The sequence below is a fragment of the Esox lucius genome, chromosome 10 (assembly GCF_011004845.1).
Source record: "Esox lucius isolate fEsoLuc1 chromosome 10, fEsoLuc1.pri, whole genome shotgun sequence".
In the NCBI taxonomy this organism is placed as follows: domain Eukaryota; kingdom Metazoa; phylum Chordata; class Actinopteri; order Esociformes; family Esocidae; genus Esox; species Esox lucius.
The window spans coordinates 19,943,677-19,962,385 of NC_047578.1; the positions used below are offsets into that span (position 1 = coordinate 19,943,677).

The 18,709-nt window shown below is 39.6% G+C and overlaps 2 protein-coding genes across 2 annotated transcripts in view; both read right to left on the bottom strand.

Moving 5' to 3' along the window:
• LOC114828690 (BOLA class I histocompatibility antigen, alpha chain BL3-7-like) overlaps positions 1-18,709 on the bottom strand; it is a 593,411-nt gene that overhangs the window by 57,689 nt on the left and 517,013 nt on the right. The window lies entirely within an intron of this gene.
• Positions 1,020-18,455, bottom strand: LOC105010185 (major histocompatibility complex class I-related gene protein). The gene is made up of 7 exons (XM_013131354.4): positions 18,300-18,455; positions 13,627-13,887; positions 4,344-4,622; positions 3,556-3,855; positions 2,825-2,842; positions 2,598-2,670; positions 1,020-1,859 (listed from the first exon to the last, which is right to left on the bottom strand). Exons 1-6 carry the CDS (start codon positions 18,355-18,357, stop codon positions 2,621-2,623), a joined length of 966 nt encoding a protein of 321 aa, XP_012986808.2. The 5' UTR covers positions 18,358-18,455; the 3' UTR covers positions 1,020-1,859; positions 2,598-2,620.

Consider the following 18,709-nt stretch of genomic DNA (forward strand, 5'->3'; position numbering starts at 1 on the left):
GATGGTGCTGAGGTGTAGCGTGTGTCCAGCTTCAAATTCCTGGATGCCCACACCTCCAAATACCTCTCCTGGACCCTCAACCCTGGTCAAAAAGGCGCGGCAGAGCCTGTACTTTTTGAGGAGGCTGAAGAAGACCTGTCTGTCTTCTAAGATCCTTGTGAACTTTAACCGCTGCACAATCGAGAACATTCTGACTAACTGCCACACAGAGTGGTTTGGTGGTTGCTCAGTAGCCGACTGGAAGGCCCTGCAACGGGTAGTGAAAACCGTCCAGTACAGGTCTGTCCGTTCTCCGACCAGTAGGCCCAGGATCCGTTTATTTCCATCTACTGTAACCCTGCTGAACTGTGTGACTAACCACTAACCACACCCATCCCTTGTATACCTGGACTCTCACTGCCCTTCAAAGTCTGATAAGGATGTTTTCAATTGCACATTTAGAACAGCCATATGTAATGTATTTGCATTACTTGCACATCTATGCATTCCACTTGTAACATACAGCTCCAGAAAAAATTAAGAGACCTTTCCAAAAAAGTCGAAAAGGAAGGTTTTGAGTGAGGAACAGACGGGTTAAAATTAATAGATCACTGCAAATTGAATGCTTCTGTTCTTCAATCAGAATTTTCCTTTTCAACGTTTTCAGAAAGGAAAGAAAAAAGTGCAGTGGTCTCTTAATTATTTCCGGAGTTGTACATATACTTGATACTTGTAAATGTTCTGCCATCTTCTATTTGCACTTCTGGTTAGATGCAAACTGCATTTCTGTACTTTTACTTCGCTCAATGACAAAATGTTGAATCTAATCTAAAGACAACAATAAGAAGCAGAGAGACATTTACAAAGTTAAAAACAATTTATTTTTGAAAAAGGAATTTTTGACAGTACTCCTCCAGCCAAGTTCTCTCTTAAATCACCCTACATAATAATTATCTCCTTCAACATAGCCTGTGTGTCAGTCTGTTTCTACTCTCTTTCCATCTTCTTGACATGATGACAGCACAGCTATTCTGGTATTTAGGCTAATCTACCTTAAATATCTATATAATAAAACTGTAAAGAACAGAGCAAATGATTTATAAACCATTACATAGGGAAGAAAAGATAATGAACATTGTCACAAAGCATTTCTGGACACCAAAGAGGATGCATCAAAAAACCTGAAGATCCATTGTTGAGGGGTAAAAAGGAGGCATGATTTTATCACTAGTTTATATTAATATTAACATTTGCAAGGTATAGAAAGTTCTATTGGTATGTGATAGAGGTTATTCATATTTTCAATTATTATCTGAAAAGTGATAATCCTTATGCCAGGGTGTGGATTAGGGATAAAACAACATAGCTTTGGCCATTATTATATACATACAGTGCCTTGCAAAAGTATTCAAACAACTGACCAAGTATCAAATGTTTGGAATTAATAAGAAATGTTACACTGAAATGTGACATTTAGAGTGGGATTGAAAACAGGACTTTGACAGGGCCATTCTAGGAAATTCAATTCAAAAATGTTTTGTTCTTGAGCCACTCCTTGCTTTGGCTTTAAGCCAAATTAAAGACATCATGACATCTTGATTGACAATTCACATTATACTATTTACAATGACTATATTGGAAATAAGAAAAACACCAAAACAATGCCAATGCTATAAAAGATGCAGACACAAATAAACTAAACTTTTTATGTCTTCTCAAACTAGATTACATACAAACAACACAATATCCAGTTACTGTAAAAACAATATTTTTGTCATTGTAGATTTTATGTAGTCCTGTTTTAGATATATATTTTTGTTTGGATGCATCACATCACTTCAACTTTCACTGTGGTCTTTCCTCTCGTCTGTGATTCTCCTCTGTGAAGACAGAAAAGTGTTTTCTTATGCTGTATAAACAAGAAACCAGGAAAGCTTAGTTCAGCCGGCCCGCAACAGAAAATGTGTCTGCTTCAAGATTCGAACCCGGGTTGCTCACATGAAAGGCTGTGTCGTTAACCACTACACCACGATCCTCTATTGCTACTGGCTGTTTTAATAGTTCATTGGACATTCGTGAATGACATTGATACAGTTAAACTGACTTACGTTTCTTACTAAGTTTAGCTCCACCACAAATAGTGGCTATGTATTGCTTTTGCCACTGGCCATTTTAACAGCTTATTAGCCAGTAATAGGCTTACTAGCATCTACTACCTTCCTAGGAATAATCATAAGAATCGATCAATTTCAAGCGAGACTGAAGATGAACTATTCCATGCCAGAAACAGTCGCAATATAACCTTATACAGTTTCAGGTTTTGCAAGCAAAGTTTTCGTCAATACGCGAGGAGATACGAACTCAGGACCTATAAGTCAGCTTCTCTAACCACTATGCCATTTAACAAGGTCACTCACTCAGTTAGAGACATTCGCTCTTCTTAGCCGGCTCCGGCAAAAATGAAACATGCACTGCAAAAAAAAACATCCAAATCCTTGAGATTTGATCCTTAGATCCTTCTATATTAACTCAAACTATTGTAGCATTATTACATGAAATTAGGTGATGGGGAGAAAGTTTACATTTCAAAGACAAATAGACATCAATGGGATATTCACCTGTTTGATATTGGTAACAGACCTCATGCTTTTGGAGCAGTGTTGTTGGAGGAGTTGGAACCATCATCAGAAGCTACAAGCAAACAAGGCAAAACCACACTTTAAAACAGGCACGGTCAAGCCAAATGCATCCAAAAAGTTATAATAAATAGATAACCTTTCCATGATAAAGTATTTGATTTCTGTTTCAGTGAAAACATTTGAATAAGAAACAACAAGGCTCTTACTGTTAGCTGGAACGAAGCCTGAAACACAGAAGAACAGGATGTTACTGACAATTGGTATGACACAATTCAAGAGTATTCTGAAGACTGCATTCCCACTCAAGAAGCATCACATAAAACATGACAAAATGATGGTATTAATGTGAACCAAACAGCACATACCTCTAATGTTAAGATCAGGATTTTGGGGTGTCTCATACCCTCTCATACTTACAAAAGCCTAATTAAAGGGTATCTCATTTCACATTGTAATGTTCACATGTGAACCATAAAGAGATCCAGGACAGCAGGGTATGGTTACACATACATGTAGGGTAACATGGGGTAAGACACCCCTGCCCCAAGATCAATGTCTATTTACTGACACAAAAAAGAAGAGTGTGGTGATATTTTCTATGTTGAAGGTGGCTATGCTTAGGGAAATGGATTATGAAGTAAAATAAACGGCCACAGTTGACAGATTAATTTGTATTTAATCAAATGTGTTTTTAAGGAAAGGGACATTTTTCCAGCTACTGGGGTAAGATACCAACCATGGGGTTAGTTGCATCATACTCATTTACTTTAACCAGCTTCTCTTCTCAATTCAAATAAAGTGTTCAAGCAGCCACTGTCAATGTGAATATAGTATACAATCAAAAAGGTAGTGTTCCTGAGCAGAGTGTTCTAGAAATACTGTCCCGTTCAATAGGAGGATTCTTTGGGTCTAATCAGTAAATCTTTCTTTATCTTACCCGTGTTGGTCTGGATCTGATCCTCAGTCAGATCCTTGATGAAGTCCTCCTTGATACCAGATACCTGAACCACACACTGATACTTGTTTTTCTTCCACTCCTCAGGCTTCACTGTCAGGTGGACACTTTTCTGGAACGTTCCATCATCATTCTGGAGAGTCTCTCCAACCTCCACATCTTCATACTGTTCTTGTCCATCTTTCATCCAGGTCACCATGACTCTACTGGGGTAGAAACCTGTAGCATGGCAGGTCACTGGAGAGGAGGGGGTCCTCTGGAGCAGAAACACTGATGGAGGGACTGGAGACAGAGAGTGTGTGTGGGGGGGGGGGGCAAAGGGAGAAAGTAGAGAATAAGAAGCACATCCTACTGCACTGTTCCAAAAAGGCCTCTGATTTCTTTAACTCCACAAAAGTAAAGAATGTCAGGCAATTAGAGACATTAAGGGAGACTGAGGGGTGAGATAAGGGGAGTGATGGATAGAATAAGAGGAGGTGAGAGAGAAGATGGATAGCGAGGGAGGAGAAGAGGGGTTATATTTAAAAGGAGTGGGAAAGGTAAAATGGAACAGAGGGAAGAGAAAAAAGAATTAGGAAAAACAGTAAGAGATGGTGAGAGATTAAGGAAGATAGATAAATACAAAGGGAAAGAGTGAAAGAGAAAGGGGAAGGAGAGAGACAGAAACAGAAGAAACTAAAATCTTCATTACATTTTATCTCAATAGATTGCACTGTGTAATTATCTGGTAATAATGAAACATGACAACTCCATGTTCAGTGTCTTTGTACCTGTCCTCATCAGACTGCTCTTCCCATAGTCCACATACTTCTTCAGCCACTCAATACAGGTCTGGGTGAGATAGTTTTTTGTTTGCTCAATCCATCCTCTGTCATTGTCCCACTTGTTCTTGGTGATGAATGCCTGTGGTGTTGGAGCGATCCATGTCAATGTCTTCAGGTCAAATACGATGAAGTCTTCTCCATCATATCCATACTGCTCAAAACCATCTGTGACTCCAGTCTCATCGTCCCATTCACAGCCATACATGTTCTGGACAACATGTACACCTGAGAGAGAGACAGAGATCATTAACACTTCACTAACTGTTCAACTTTGGCCCCTTAGTTCACATCAGAGACATTCAGGGAGTCTGAGGAGACTGATCTACTGGGGAGGACAGAGGGAGCACCACTCCACACACACACCCACACACACACGCAAACACACACTCAGCAAGGCAGCCCCACAGACTAAACTAGAAGGACTGACAGTGATGTTGCCATACAGGAAAATACATATGTAAGTGGGTTGGTTGTTTCCACCGGCCCCTTTGGAAATAGATACTTTATTTTAGACGTGCTCAGATCTTTTATTTTTTTCTATTGTTGATTTCAAGTCATATGCCAATGAGTAGTACTGAACCATTTCTGAAGTCAACTAATATTACTGCCCGGGAATCAGTGAAAAGAATACACGTCATATCATTCGACATGCCTATCCATTCTTTTGCGTGAAAATTTGCAAATTACAAAATAACATGTTGCCTTCTGGGATTCTACTTCATTTGTGGAGGCTGGGACCTCTCCCAGGTCCCAGTCTGATGTACATTGTGATGGTAATTCCATCGATCGACACTCTTAAAGGAGTAAGAAACAGAGACAAAATTCTCTGGGCACATTATAACAGTTTTATTATAATTTGCAAATAAGAGAGACGCGTCAAACGCTTACAAACATAATCATCCGAGGAGTCTCTAACTCTATACAGGTCATTCAACAGTATATAAGGGAGGAAAAGGGGTGTGGTAAGATGCTGCCCATCTGTCTCATGTCAATAAAACACATTCCCTTTGTCCTATCACACAAGTCACATGCTGTCCTCCCCCACCTTATCCTTCCTGCCATAATGTTTACTGTTGTGTTTACCTAAAGATCCAACCCCAAGGACCACATTCCTGAGGAACAAAAGACTGACACCCTTCTTCTAGGCAGGAGGACATGGCCCAAATACCTAATAATCCTCTGATATTATACAGATATGTGTGTCACAATCAAAGTAAAGATTTACATACCAGCCAATAGAAAGACACATTTCTCAAATGTACCTTAGTTCAAAATTTCCATAACAACATCCCATCCCAACAGTCCCATGGGTCTGGGAGGGGAACATCTTTAGTCAGTATTACACCCAGAAACCTCTCAGCAGCAGATACAATAATGTCCAGGTTCTCTGACTTCCTGTTAGTTTGACCAATTCAGTTAATCACCTCCACTATAAACACCAGAGAACCATCTTCCTCACTATCAATGTGTCCGTTTCCATCAACCAGGCCACTATGACTATTCACATCCAGGATATCAGTCACAGTTTCAACACCATGATGTCCCCTGATTCCTCCACACACTCACTATGTGTCCATACATGTAACACTGTTACACTGTAGTGGTTTATTCCTGTAACCTCTCACTGGGGATTTTACGTTCCAGTGTTACACGCTGAGGTAAATCATCTCCTAACATACGTAGAACCGTCTGACTTTCACCTTCTTTCCAGCTGTTACACAGATTCATCTACATCCATCAACCTCCCAACAACAGTCACTGTCCTGGGAACTCCAGATAAAACTCCTATAACTGGTGCCTTGATACTAACATCACAGCCTGTCACCTCATATTCTGTCAGAATATAACCATTTGGATCAGACCTGCCAGCCCCGTCTCTCATAGCAACAGAAACAGTGTTTTGATCCTGTATCTGTAGATGGAATCCACTTCAGTAGGTCTATTCACTGTTCCTGTAATGTCACCAGCTCTTTTATTTATTTTTATAAATCTCTTTATTGGAGGATCAAAGATGCAACATACAGAAAGTAAAACAATTCTCCAGTTTCATTTTATCTTAAACAACTAAAACATTAGAGAGAAAGAAAAACAAAAAAAAACAAAAGTAGAAGATAAAATAAAAATGTGTCTCATACTCCAGGCAATAGTTTAAGATTCTCAAAATATGTCACAAAGGGCTGCCATTTTAAGTAAAATTTCTGGACTGACCCTTTCAAAGTGAATTAAACTTTTTCTAGTTAAAGAAAAAATAAAACATCCCTTAACCATTCGGCCACCGCTGGTGGAGTAGCGGACGTCCAAACTAATAAGATTCTACGACGGGCAAGAAACGATGTAAAAGCAATGATGTCCGATGAGCCCCAAGCGTGCACAGGATGAGGATGAGTTAATCCTTTGTGGTGCACCCTCCCAGTGTTCGTCCGACAACTCAACCATCAACTTCCCACCCGTTCTTAATTTTTGAAAGGTCATGAATTTCAAGAGACATCAGTTGAGAATATAACCGTGATATCAGTTTTCCGAACAGAGGAGGGTCATTTCCTCCCATGCTGCCTCAATAGGGAGGACCGGGAAAGAAGGGAACAATGCTTTAACACAGTGGCGTATTTGGAGATATCTACAAAAGTTACTGCCTGAAAGATCATATTTCTGGCATATATTATCAAAACTATCGAACCCTTCTCTACAGTACAAGCTTTTAACCTTTTCATGCGTGAGTTTCAAATATTCCTTACCGACCCCCCAGCGTGAGTTTTTTTGCACGTGACTTCAGTACTCTGCAGCATTTGAACTCATGCCAGCATTTGAACAGTCACCTTGCTAGGTAAGGAACACTACATGCATTGCATTGCAAGCTTCTCTCGTTGACTCGAATTCTAAGAGCTGCAAAAGTTGGTTGATTTATTACTGTAGCTAGCTAGAAAACGTCAGCTAACCGCTAGCAAACGTCAGCTGCCTGCTAGCTAACAAATCGTGACCAGTTATTCAGTGCAGTGAAAATGAATAAACTATATAAAATGCATACAACGGGGAACGTAACTTCTAGAAAGTTTTTGCAATGGTTTTGATTGGTAGTAGTCGCTAATATAATTCGTTTTTGTGCATTAGTGTTGGCTGTCTGTTGGTACGTAACTAACACTTCTTGTCCCGATTTGAATGCTTTCTACCTGGTTAATATCATAGTATGGTCTTGAAACAATTACAATCAGGAAATAAAGTTATAAACACTGTTTGAGCTAAATGTGAGTAAATAATAGCGCGGTTTTACCAGCCATTGTTACGTTACTTGTAGCTAGGTATGCTAATGGTGCGTTCTAAACATGACGTTCTAATCACACCGGTGTGATCGTACGCTCCAGGGACCACTCTAGATTGATCACACCAGTGTGATCGTACGCGCCAAAGGGTAAAAACAGGAAAGCTGCTTCCTGTCCCACCGAGTGAATGATAAGTCAAGAGAGGAGGCTGGAAATAAAGGATTCTTGCAAATAGGGCCTAAGGGGGAGGGAGAGGTGAATTTGTAATGATTTTGGAACTGGGCCCAAATTTTAAGGGTGGACAGTACTATGGGATTGGAGGTAAAGCTGGACCACTTTGTGGGCAGGGAGGAGTACACCAACGCAGGGAGGGATGACGAGTGGCAGGAGTGCCTCAAGTGTACACCAGTCGGTGTCTGGCACATGAAGCCAGAATACAATTTTCTGCAGGTTAGCTGCCCAATAGTGGTGAATAAAACTGGGGAGAGCCAGTCCCCCCACATCGCGACCCCTCTGAAATAAGCCCTTGTTAACTCTCAGAACTTTATTCTTCCAGATGAAGGAGGTAATGGATGTATTAATCGATTGAAAAAAATATTTTGCCAGGAATAACGGTAGACATTGAAACAAATACAAATGCTTTGGGAGTACGTTCATTTTCACCGATTGTACCCTCCCTGCAATAGTCAGAGGCAGACTGCTCCACCTTTGAAAGTCAGCTTTCATTTGGTTAACTAGAGGTGTAAAATTAGTCCCGGATATTTGAAACCGGAGTGTGTTAAGTGGAAGGGGACTGCTTCTTGTTTAATTTGCATTGCCGAATCATTAATGGAGAAGCATTCACTTTTCTGATAATTAAGTTTGTAGCCAGAAAAAATTGTTCAATAGTGATACAATTACGGGGGCGCTGGTTTCTAGATTGCTTATATAAATCAGAAGATCGTCCGCATACAGGGAGACGCGATGTTCCTCAGTCCCACGCTTAACCCCCCGTAACACCAACGACGACTTCAATGCAAGCGAAAGAGGCTCAATTGCCACTGAAAATAGGAGCGGGGATAAAGGACATCCTTGACGTGTCCCACGTGACAGGGGAAAACATTTGGAATGAGATTGATTAGTTTGAATACATGCTTGTGGGGACGAATAGAGCAGACGAATCCATGCCAGAAACGTGTCACCGAACCCATACCTTTCCAATACGGAAAACAAGTATTTCCACTCGGTCAAAGGCCTTCTCCGCGTACAGAGAAATTACAGCTTCTGCAGTCGAAGAGAGACCGGGAGAGTAGATCACATTAGCAAGCCGGCAAATATTTGAAAAAGAGTGACGACCTTTTATAAAACCAGTCTGATCCTCAGAGATTACTTTAGGGAGAACGGATTCTAAACGATGTGCCATCACCTTGGCTAAAAATGATATCAAGATTTAGGAGATAATTTGTCCTCTTAAGTACGCTTTTAAGGTTTCCCAAAGTAGAGAATATGATATACCTTCCTTCTTGTTTACTTCCAGAAAAGTATCTATATTAGTAGACACATGCTCGCAAAATTTCTCATTTGAAAGCAGCAGGGAATTAAGTCTCCAGAAGGATTGCTCCCTAACGTTCAAAGTGAAAGAAAGATCTAAGATGAGTGGTGCATGATCTGAAAGGATGATGGCCAAGTATTCAACCGATTCCACAGCAGGGATGAAAGAGCGAACTATAAAAAAGTAATCTATTCTCGAGAAAGAATGGTGGACTTGAGAAAAGAAAGAGAATTGTTTGGAGGTTGGATTTCGAAACCTCCATGGGTCTAGGCAGCCATTCCGTCTCAAAGTCTGAGAAAACCCTTGACATTACAGACGGTGAGGCAGATTTAGGGCTAGATTTATCAAGCAATGGGTCAATTGTACAATTCAGATCCCCTGCAAGGATCAATCTATACTCACCTAAAGGATTATTAGGAACACCTGTTCAATTTCTCATTAATGCAATTATCTAACCAACCAATCACATGGCAGTTGCTTCAATGCATTTAGGGGTGTGGTCCTGGTCAAGACAATCTCTTGAACTCGAAACTGAATGTCAGAATGGGAAAGAAAGGTGATTTAAGCAATTTTGAGCGTGGCATGGTCGTTGGTGCCAGATGGGGCGGGCTGAGTATTTCACAATCTGCTCAGTTACTGGGATTTCCACACACAACCATTTCTAGGGTTTACAAAGAATGGTGTGAAAAGGGAAAAACATCCAGTATGCGGCAGTCCTGTGGGCGAAAATGCCTTGTTGATGCTAGAGGTCCGAGAAGAATGGGCCGACTGATTCAAGCTGATAGAAGAGCAACTTTGACTGAAATAACCACTCGTTACAACCGAGGTATGCAGCAAAGCATTTGTGAAGCAACAACACTCACAACCTTGAGGCGGATGGGCTACAACAGCAGAAGACCCCACCGGGTACCACTCATCTCCACTACAAATAGGAAAAAGAGGCTACAATTTGCAAGAGCTCACCAAAATTGGACAGTTGAAGACTGGAAGTATGTTGCCTGGTTTGATGAGTCTCGATTTCTGTTGAGACATTCAGATGGCAGAGTCAGAATTTGGCGTAAACAGAATGAGAACATGAATCCATCATGCCTTGTTACCACTGTGCAGGCTGCTGCTGGTGGTGTAATGGTGTTGGGGATGTTTTCTTGGCACACTTTAGGCCCCTTTAAATGATGCCAATTGGGCATCGTTTAAATGCCACGGCCTACCTGAGCATTGTTTCTGACCATCCCTTTATGACCACCATGTACCCATCCTCTGATGGCTACTTCCAGCAGGATAATGCACCATGTCACAAAGCTCGAATCATTTCAAATTGGTTTATTGAACATGACAATGAGTTCACTGTACTGACATGGCCCCCACAGTAACCAGATCTCAACCCAATAGAGCATCTTTGGGATGTGGTGGAACGGGAGCTTCGTACCCTGGATGTGCATCCCACAAATCTCCATCAACCGCAAGATGCTATCCTATCAATATGGGCCAACATCTCTAAAGAATGCTTTCAGCACCTTGTTGAATCAATGCCACGTAGAATTAAGGCAGTTCTGAAGGCGAAAGGGGGTCAAACACAGTATTAGTATGGTGTTCCTAATAATCCTTTAGGTGAGTGTATGTGTATCTAAATTAGGGAGATATGACACAAGCTTATTGGCAAATTCAGTATCGTCCCAGTTAGGAGCATACACATTTACCAAAAGAACGGGTGTTTGAAACAGGAGGCCCGAGACAATGACATATCGACCATTGGGGTCTGCAATCATTGCAAAAAATCCTAGAACGTTTCACAGGACCATTCAACCCCTTTACATTCCAGGACAGAAACCTGACTGCAGCTCCCCCTACTGGGCTTGTACCACCTGCGTTATTTATCACAGGAGACATCTAAAATGTATATGATTAGCCTGAACCACATCATGGAAGTGCATTTGTGGTCACAAGTGATGACAACACACACAGTGTGAAGTCGTGTAGGGGAAAAATAAAACAGTAATAATAACGAACCAAAAATACAGTTTAACATAGCTGTGTGCATCCTTAAAAGATAGTGTTGTCATGAACATAAAATGTTCCCCAGTTCTCATTAAACTAAAGTTGGAATAAAAAATAAATAATAATAAAAACCTGAACACCCCAAACCTAGATGTCCTTCCCCAAACAAAGAAAACCGCAGGAATTCCCAGATGAAAAACTTCCAAGACATCCAGCGTTGTCTATAACTACTATCCTAACCTGAGGGTGGCTCCTCTCTCAGTAAGTCATTCGTGTTCTACCTATATACGATTATCTATTTGGCTCAGCTTGAGAAAACAGAAAACAGGGACCAAACTAAGTCAACAAATAAAATTTTAAGTATGAAATATCCCCGATTTGCATCTGGATCACCAGTGCTCGCTGTGCAATTATACAGAGCACAATTGAACTGACAATGTATGTAAAATAAATCAAAATGGCCAGCCTAAATAAAATAAAACGTATCCAGCTCTCCTGTGACAGATAGTGTTACTTATTTATCTTACTAAAATTGACCAGTTTGTGAAATGGCTATACGCAAAGTTATGTGTGAAAGCGACACTAACTAAAACAACCTTTCAGATAGTCTGTGCTCCAGCATATCGGCAATTTACTTTCCCTGTCCCCAATGAAGATCGTAAAACTCTCTGGCCTTCTCCGGAGTCTCGAAGAACAGCGTCTGTCCGTCGTGTAGGACACGGAGCCGGGCAGGATAGATAAGAGCGAAACCTGACGTTCTTCTTGTAAAGGAAGGATTTAACTTCTTTAAAGGCGGCTTGTTTCTTGCCTAGTTCCGCGCTGACATCCTCATGGAAAAATACCTTACGGCCCCTGAAGAACAGCTGCTCTCGTTTCCTCGTTATTATGCGGTGTTTGTTTTGGAAGGCGTAGAAGAGAACGAGGAATATCCTCGGCCGTTTAGAGCTAGCGCCGGAGTCAGCGGTCGGCTTGGGTCCCACTCGATGCGCGCAGGAGATAACGAGGGGGTGAGGAAAGAAATCTTTGCCCAAGACTTCCTCGAAAAATTCAGTCATGAACTTGACTGTGTCCGGCCCCTCCATACGCTCCGGGATACCGACGACTCGCAGATTGGACCTACGGAAGCGATTTTCCAAATCCTCCACTTTGTTTTTCAGCCTCTCATTCTCAGCTAGAAGTGCGGTGCATGTTGTTTCGATAGCCTCGATCCTGTCGCTGTGGCCGTTTAGCCCTTCTTCCAGGTCATGGATACGTTCTTCGTGGGAATCAAGAGACGATTTTACCAGTTCTAGGGATGCCGAAATTGGTGGCAGTGCCTCGCCGAGTGCTTTTTTCAGGAGGGAATCCGTTTGCTGTGCAAGGTCGGACAGAAGCACCGTGTGTAACTTAGCAAGATCAGCAGGTAACTCCGAGCTTGGGCTAGCTTGTGTAATGTTAACGTTAGCCATGTTGTCAAAAAAGATGTGGCAAACTGTATGTCGAAAAAATTAGGTAGTGAAATAAAAAGTAATTCCGGAGCCACTTCTCACACGTCTGCTCGCTACATGCTCAAACCGGAAGCCATGTCACCAGTTCTGTTGTCTCCATCTTCCTTCTTGTTATCCAGTCAATGTTCTCCTTCCATTCTCTCCAATGAGAACTTCCCCCATTACTTAACACTTTACCATTTCCACTTCCCCAATTTCTTTATTTACTGCAGCTGTTTATTTCATCAGCATCCCCCAACTCCACATTCCTCCAGCAATCAGTCAGTCACTCTATTCTCCTTACCTACCTGATCCACTAGCACCAATTTCTTGCCCTTCCTTCACATTATTATCTCCCTCCTTTCTTAATTTGTTTCCAGACCTCTCACTCCTCTTCCAGACCTCCCACTCCTCTTCCTAACCCCTTTGTTCCAGCTTTACCTCTTCCTCTGTTTTTCTCTTTTTACTCTTTCGATGTGCCGTTTTTCACCATACTAGTGTCACTATTTCCACTATGAATCATTATCACTATCATTAACCTAATCTTTATCATCAGAGAGGAACAGACAGGGAACACAGCTAAAGAGTGGGAATAATAAACAGATAAATCTATCCATACACATAACACACACACACACACACTCACTCTAATGCACACACTGTAGACCAAAATCATCTAGTGTGTTAAATGAAATTGTCCCCCATTGTAAATGAATAATTTTAAACAAATTGATGTGATATTTCTACCAATATCTTATCTACACATGATGATCCTGTTTGGGCTTGTAATGTATGAATACATTATTTATTAATTAGTATATTCTTATGGGGGAGTATGTCTATCCAGATCAACAATTCTAACATAACATTCTGACATATAAACTCTACAATGAGCTTGGCAGAAATGGCAATTGACATCAAAAATATTTGTTTAGTTTATAATTTGAAATGGAACTTAATAAGGATGGTGCAATACTCACCCCCAGTCTGATTGAAGCGCTGTTTGAGAATATCAATGTTGGCTTTGAAAGTCTGCTCTGTACCATTGGAGATCTGAGTCTGACTCTCCCAGTAGTCAGACCCCTCATTATTTGCCATCCAGTCCTGTCTGGGAGTTTCTGTGCGGATGATGCTGTCATAGTAGGAGATGGGCTCTCTATTCACCAGCCCAACAGTCACAAACTCTGGAAAGTCTGGTATTCCTGAGGTTGCAGTGTACACATAATGCAGTGAATGTGTAGCTGGAAGGTAAAGAAATATCACTTAATTATTTAAATGCTATGAATAAACTCCATAGGAGTCTACATTGAACCCCAGACATGACTATAGATGAGAATGAACCATAAACTTGATACACTGAGGTCTAAAATAGATATAAGATGTGTTATAGGTCTCATGGAATTATTGTATGGGGGAATGGTGTGTCATGAATCAGGTAGGTCACCGAGTGGGGCACTGGTCACTGCCTTGTAGACCAGGGTTGTTGGGGTCTTTTACCCCGTACCGAGGCACGGCCATAGTCGCAAATTGGACATCACAACATTTGGAGGAGATTGAAAATTGGGTAAAAACAAATAATAATATTACAAAAATTATCTTTCAAATGTCTTACTGATTTCCCAGTGAATCAATCTACCTGTCACAGCGGGAGTGATCTTTCTGGTATGAAACTGCTACCTAATGGATATTATTGAGAACATGCAAACATTTTGTTGCACTCAATACAAGACAAAAACATTTTTCTTTAATAAATCTTTGTTTTCATAGCAATTAAATAAACTAAAATGATTAGATTAGATGTACTGTACAAAAGCCTAAGCCAGGATTAAGTCTAAGACAGCACTGGAACTACAATATATTAAAAACGATATTCAACAGTACTCAAGAAACAAGCATACAGTTATAGTTAGTACAAAAACGCTGTCAAACGTAATTTTGTAAACACTCTGATCCTGAGCAATTGACATGTAATCCCAACCGTGATTATGTAGAATAGCAATGTTTATATTCCAAAACCATTAAAAGGACCTTTTGTAAAATGTGTAATGGCCGTATAAAACATACAGAGCTTGGAACTCTGCTTAGTCTCCAGGATCCAAACTGTTTTAAAAAGGCATATGTGTGAATATTTGGGGCAGCCAGTAACCTAGTGGTTAGAGTATCCGACTAAAAACCAAACGTGGTTAAACTGAATCCAGGAGCTGTTAAAATGAAAAATTGTTTTCTGTTTTTGAACTAAATTACAATTGTATGGAAATGTTACTGACCTGTGGCATGAGCTACAGCATGAGGACCCCAATCAAGGTCCTCATGATGTTCCCTATTTGTCAGTACACACACACACACACACCAGCGCTACCAATGAAATAAAGTAAATTGGCAATAGTATCATATCACAGGAACCTATAGCCCAATAGAAATGAGGAAAAGACCTGTGTCAAAAAAAACAAGCAACATTTTAAAATCAAACTGAAAGTAGCAATAATCTGACAGACATTTTGAGCAGCTCTCTCCAAACCAGGCTTGAACGGATTTTCCTCATAGAACTACATCAAATTGTCATAGCAGATTTTTTTGCTTCCTTGCAGTTTATTGTCAAAACTAAGCTTGATCAACAAGCAGTAAAGCCATTAATGTAGCTTTTATCATTGCCTCTCTTACATTTTATGGTTTTCTTTTTCAAAATAATAGATAATCTATGGTTGTTTGACGTGAATATCCTATTTTGCTGTACATTTTCAATTATTTTTGCCGTTTTCCATCAACTATACATCACAACTGACCTTCTGCTAATACCCACTCATGTAGAGGTTGTGTTGACCAACCGAACAGGGGTAAAGTAATATTTAGAAAATGTGCAATTGGATTTGATACTTTGGTTGGTTAGAGATGATCCAATCACTGACACAGTTGTATAGGCACAAGTGTGTCTGGGTGGTCACCAGCCCACTTATAGCAAAGCCTGGCCCACCCAGATTGAGCAACAAAAATAATAATGTAAAATAGTAATGTCATTTAATTATGCATAAATTGTTAGGCTAATTGAAAAAGGAAAAAAGTAACATTGACAATTACAAATTAATTGGAGGGTCCCAGTGACGTGTTACTATGCACTCGGGCAATACACCCAGCAACCCATAATAAGAAGTCCATTAAGGACGCAAAATTTACTTTTTTAAAGTGGAGAGTAAAAAAGGGTCCGAAAAAATGCTGACCCATGTCCTGAACAATGTGTCACTGCTCTCCTCTGATCCATACATTTGAAAAATAATGACTCATAATGTGAGGAGTTGCATAAGCATGGAGTACAGTTCAGTTAAAAGTTGCTGTAGCTCAATCTTCCTCACCAAAGAATGTGGCACATAAGCTCATTAACTGGTCTGCTGAGTTCAAATTACAGAAATACATTGCAAAATATTTTTATAATTTGATATATGAAAGTCAAACGGCAGCACAAGGCCCACCAGCAGAATACTACAAGTCTCATCATGCCACAAAACAAAGCAGGCAGCCATCTCTAAACACCCCTACTTCCCAGTGCTGTGTATGTGTATTTAGTAGATCATCAGTTGCTTGTGAAATACAAGAGCAATACATTTACATTGTAATAAATGAATTAGCTACATACAGTGTTTACTATATTGTGAGAAATAGTAAGCAGTAGCCATGACTTAATGATTATTTATGCCTTAGGGCATAGGCTAATACAAATATGAAGATTCTGTTTTTTAATACACTACAAATGCTGTATTTCCAGTAAAATCTATTTATTGAAATATTGGTTCCAATTCAAGTGTCCATGCTATTTAGAAAACTCCAGGAATGAACATCTGTTATATTTATTAAAGATTTTAATAATTGGTCATGCATATCATTGGCAGTTTGGCACCAAATATGGGTTGCCAATAATTTATTATATTTCCATTGCTTCCATGTTTGCAGTAGCTTTTAGAATTATTATCGTTTTCATTAGCCAGAATACCAACTGACTGTTTCTCAAACTAGACACTCTATTGAATTTGTCCTCTTGCTCAGTTGTGCACCGGGGCCTCCCACTCCTCTTTCTATTCTGGTTAGAGCCAGTTTGAGTTGTTCAGTGAAGGGAGTAGTACAAAGCTGTTGTATGAGATCTTCAGTTTCTTCGTAATTTCTCGCATGGAATAGCCTTCATTTCTCAGAACAAGAACAGACTGATGACTTTCAGAAGAAAGTTAATAGTTTATGGCCATTTTGAGCCCGTAATCAAACCCACAATTGCTGACATGCCAGATACTCAACTAGTCTGAAGAAGGCCAGTTTTATTGCTTTTTTAACAGTTTCAGCTTTGCTCACATAAATGCAAACGTTTTCTAATGATCAATACAGTTGAATACTAAAACATGATTTTTGTTTTGCAAATTTTACAATATTTATTGTTAATAGATTGTACAGAATACATATATTATAACTCAAGAGCACAATCACTGACTAACAGGTAAGAAGACATTGTATTGTATGTTTGGGAGTCGGACCATGGTCATAGGTCATTCTAAGAGTTTGATGTTCCGGCACTGATATTTTGTTTGCTTTAAAGAGGTCAATTATCTTTGACCGAATGTGCTTTCACCTAAAAAGGTGCCCAATCTGTTCAAGTCATATTTCCTATTGTTTTATTTACTTTTTTGCAGATTTATAGATGAAGCCTGATATCTTATTTACTATATTTATATCCAGGCATTGTATAGTGTACAATTACAGAGTGTGTATTGATTTCATAATAAAACAATTTATAATTGTAATACAAAGATCTGTATATACCGATAACCAATTTTTAAAGTAATATAACTGTCATTGGTTGGTCCTTATTAACTCAATATGTAAGGTCAACAGTAAAAAAAGAATTGTATCCCCTGGAAGCCGACGTAATCTTTCATTATCGATCTTCCTTAAACCATTCAGTGTCTTTACAATTCAACTATAGGCTACTGTATTCATTGTTACAGATATTCCTTTTGACTCAATTCCCTCCCGTTTTTTGTTCCGTTGACGAAACGTCATGCAGCTAAAGCGTTATTTGCCTAAATTAATACACCCCTGATAGTCCAGTGACTTTGTGGCATTATACTGCCCACTTAAGGACATAACTGAAAATGTATAGGCAACCATTTGTAATGAGTATATCTTCAACTTAATCTCATAAACATCAGAAATGAAACTGAACGTAACTTTTATTAAACCCAAATGTGTTCTTTTCTAAGATTAGTAACGATATAATTAGACATTAGAATACTTATTTTACAAGATCTCTATGTTAAAATCACAGACCTGGTTACACTGGTCAACATCCGTTAGAAAAAAACGTGCAATGTTATTTTCCATTGGAAATGCAACTGCCAACCCGTGCTTCAGCACTGTTACTCAGACAAGTTAGATACTACAACATGGCTTAGAAAATCTTTTATGAAAAAAGTATATAATTGTATACCTGTTAAATATATTTAAATCTTATGAAAGCCATAGTTATAATTACTGGATTTTTTCGAGCTAACCAGAGATTCTCACAGAAATACTCCCTCACGTACCGAGGCAAAATAGCCTATAAGGCTATAAAATTAACTAAACCTACAATAACGGACAAAAAATATTTCTTAATATAAAATAAATTAATACTGACCAGCAGATACGCTGTGAAGAAGTCCTATTCCCATGATCAGCAGGATAAAAACCTTCATATTGATGTTCGTCAATTAGCCTATGCGAAACTTTGTTTTCTGAGCTTTGAGACACAAATGACCTGAAAAATTGGCATCAGTGTTGCCTACTCTCGCGAGTCAAACAAGCAAACGCAGCTTGAAAAACAAGCCCAATACTGTTGAAGCGTGTAACGGTCAATTAATGAGACTGCAACATATTAAACTGAAGCCACTATGAGTTTGAAACGCAAAACATGTATTTTAACATAAGCAAATAATTATTTACAAAAAATAATCAAACGTCGACAACGTGTGGAGGCACGGACCACTTGATATTCACAGTCTTTGTTGTACTTTTTGCCAAACTTGGACCACTTTGTTGGCGGCATCA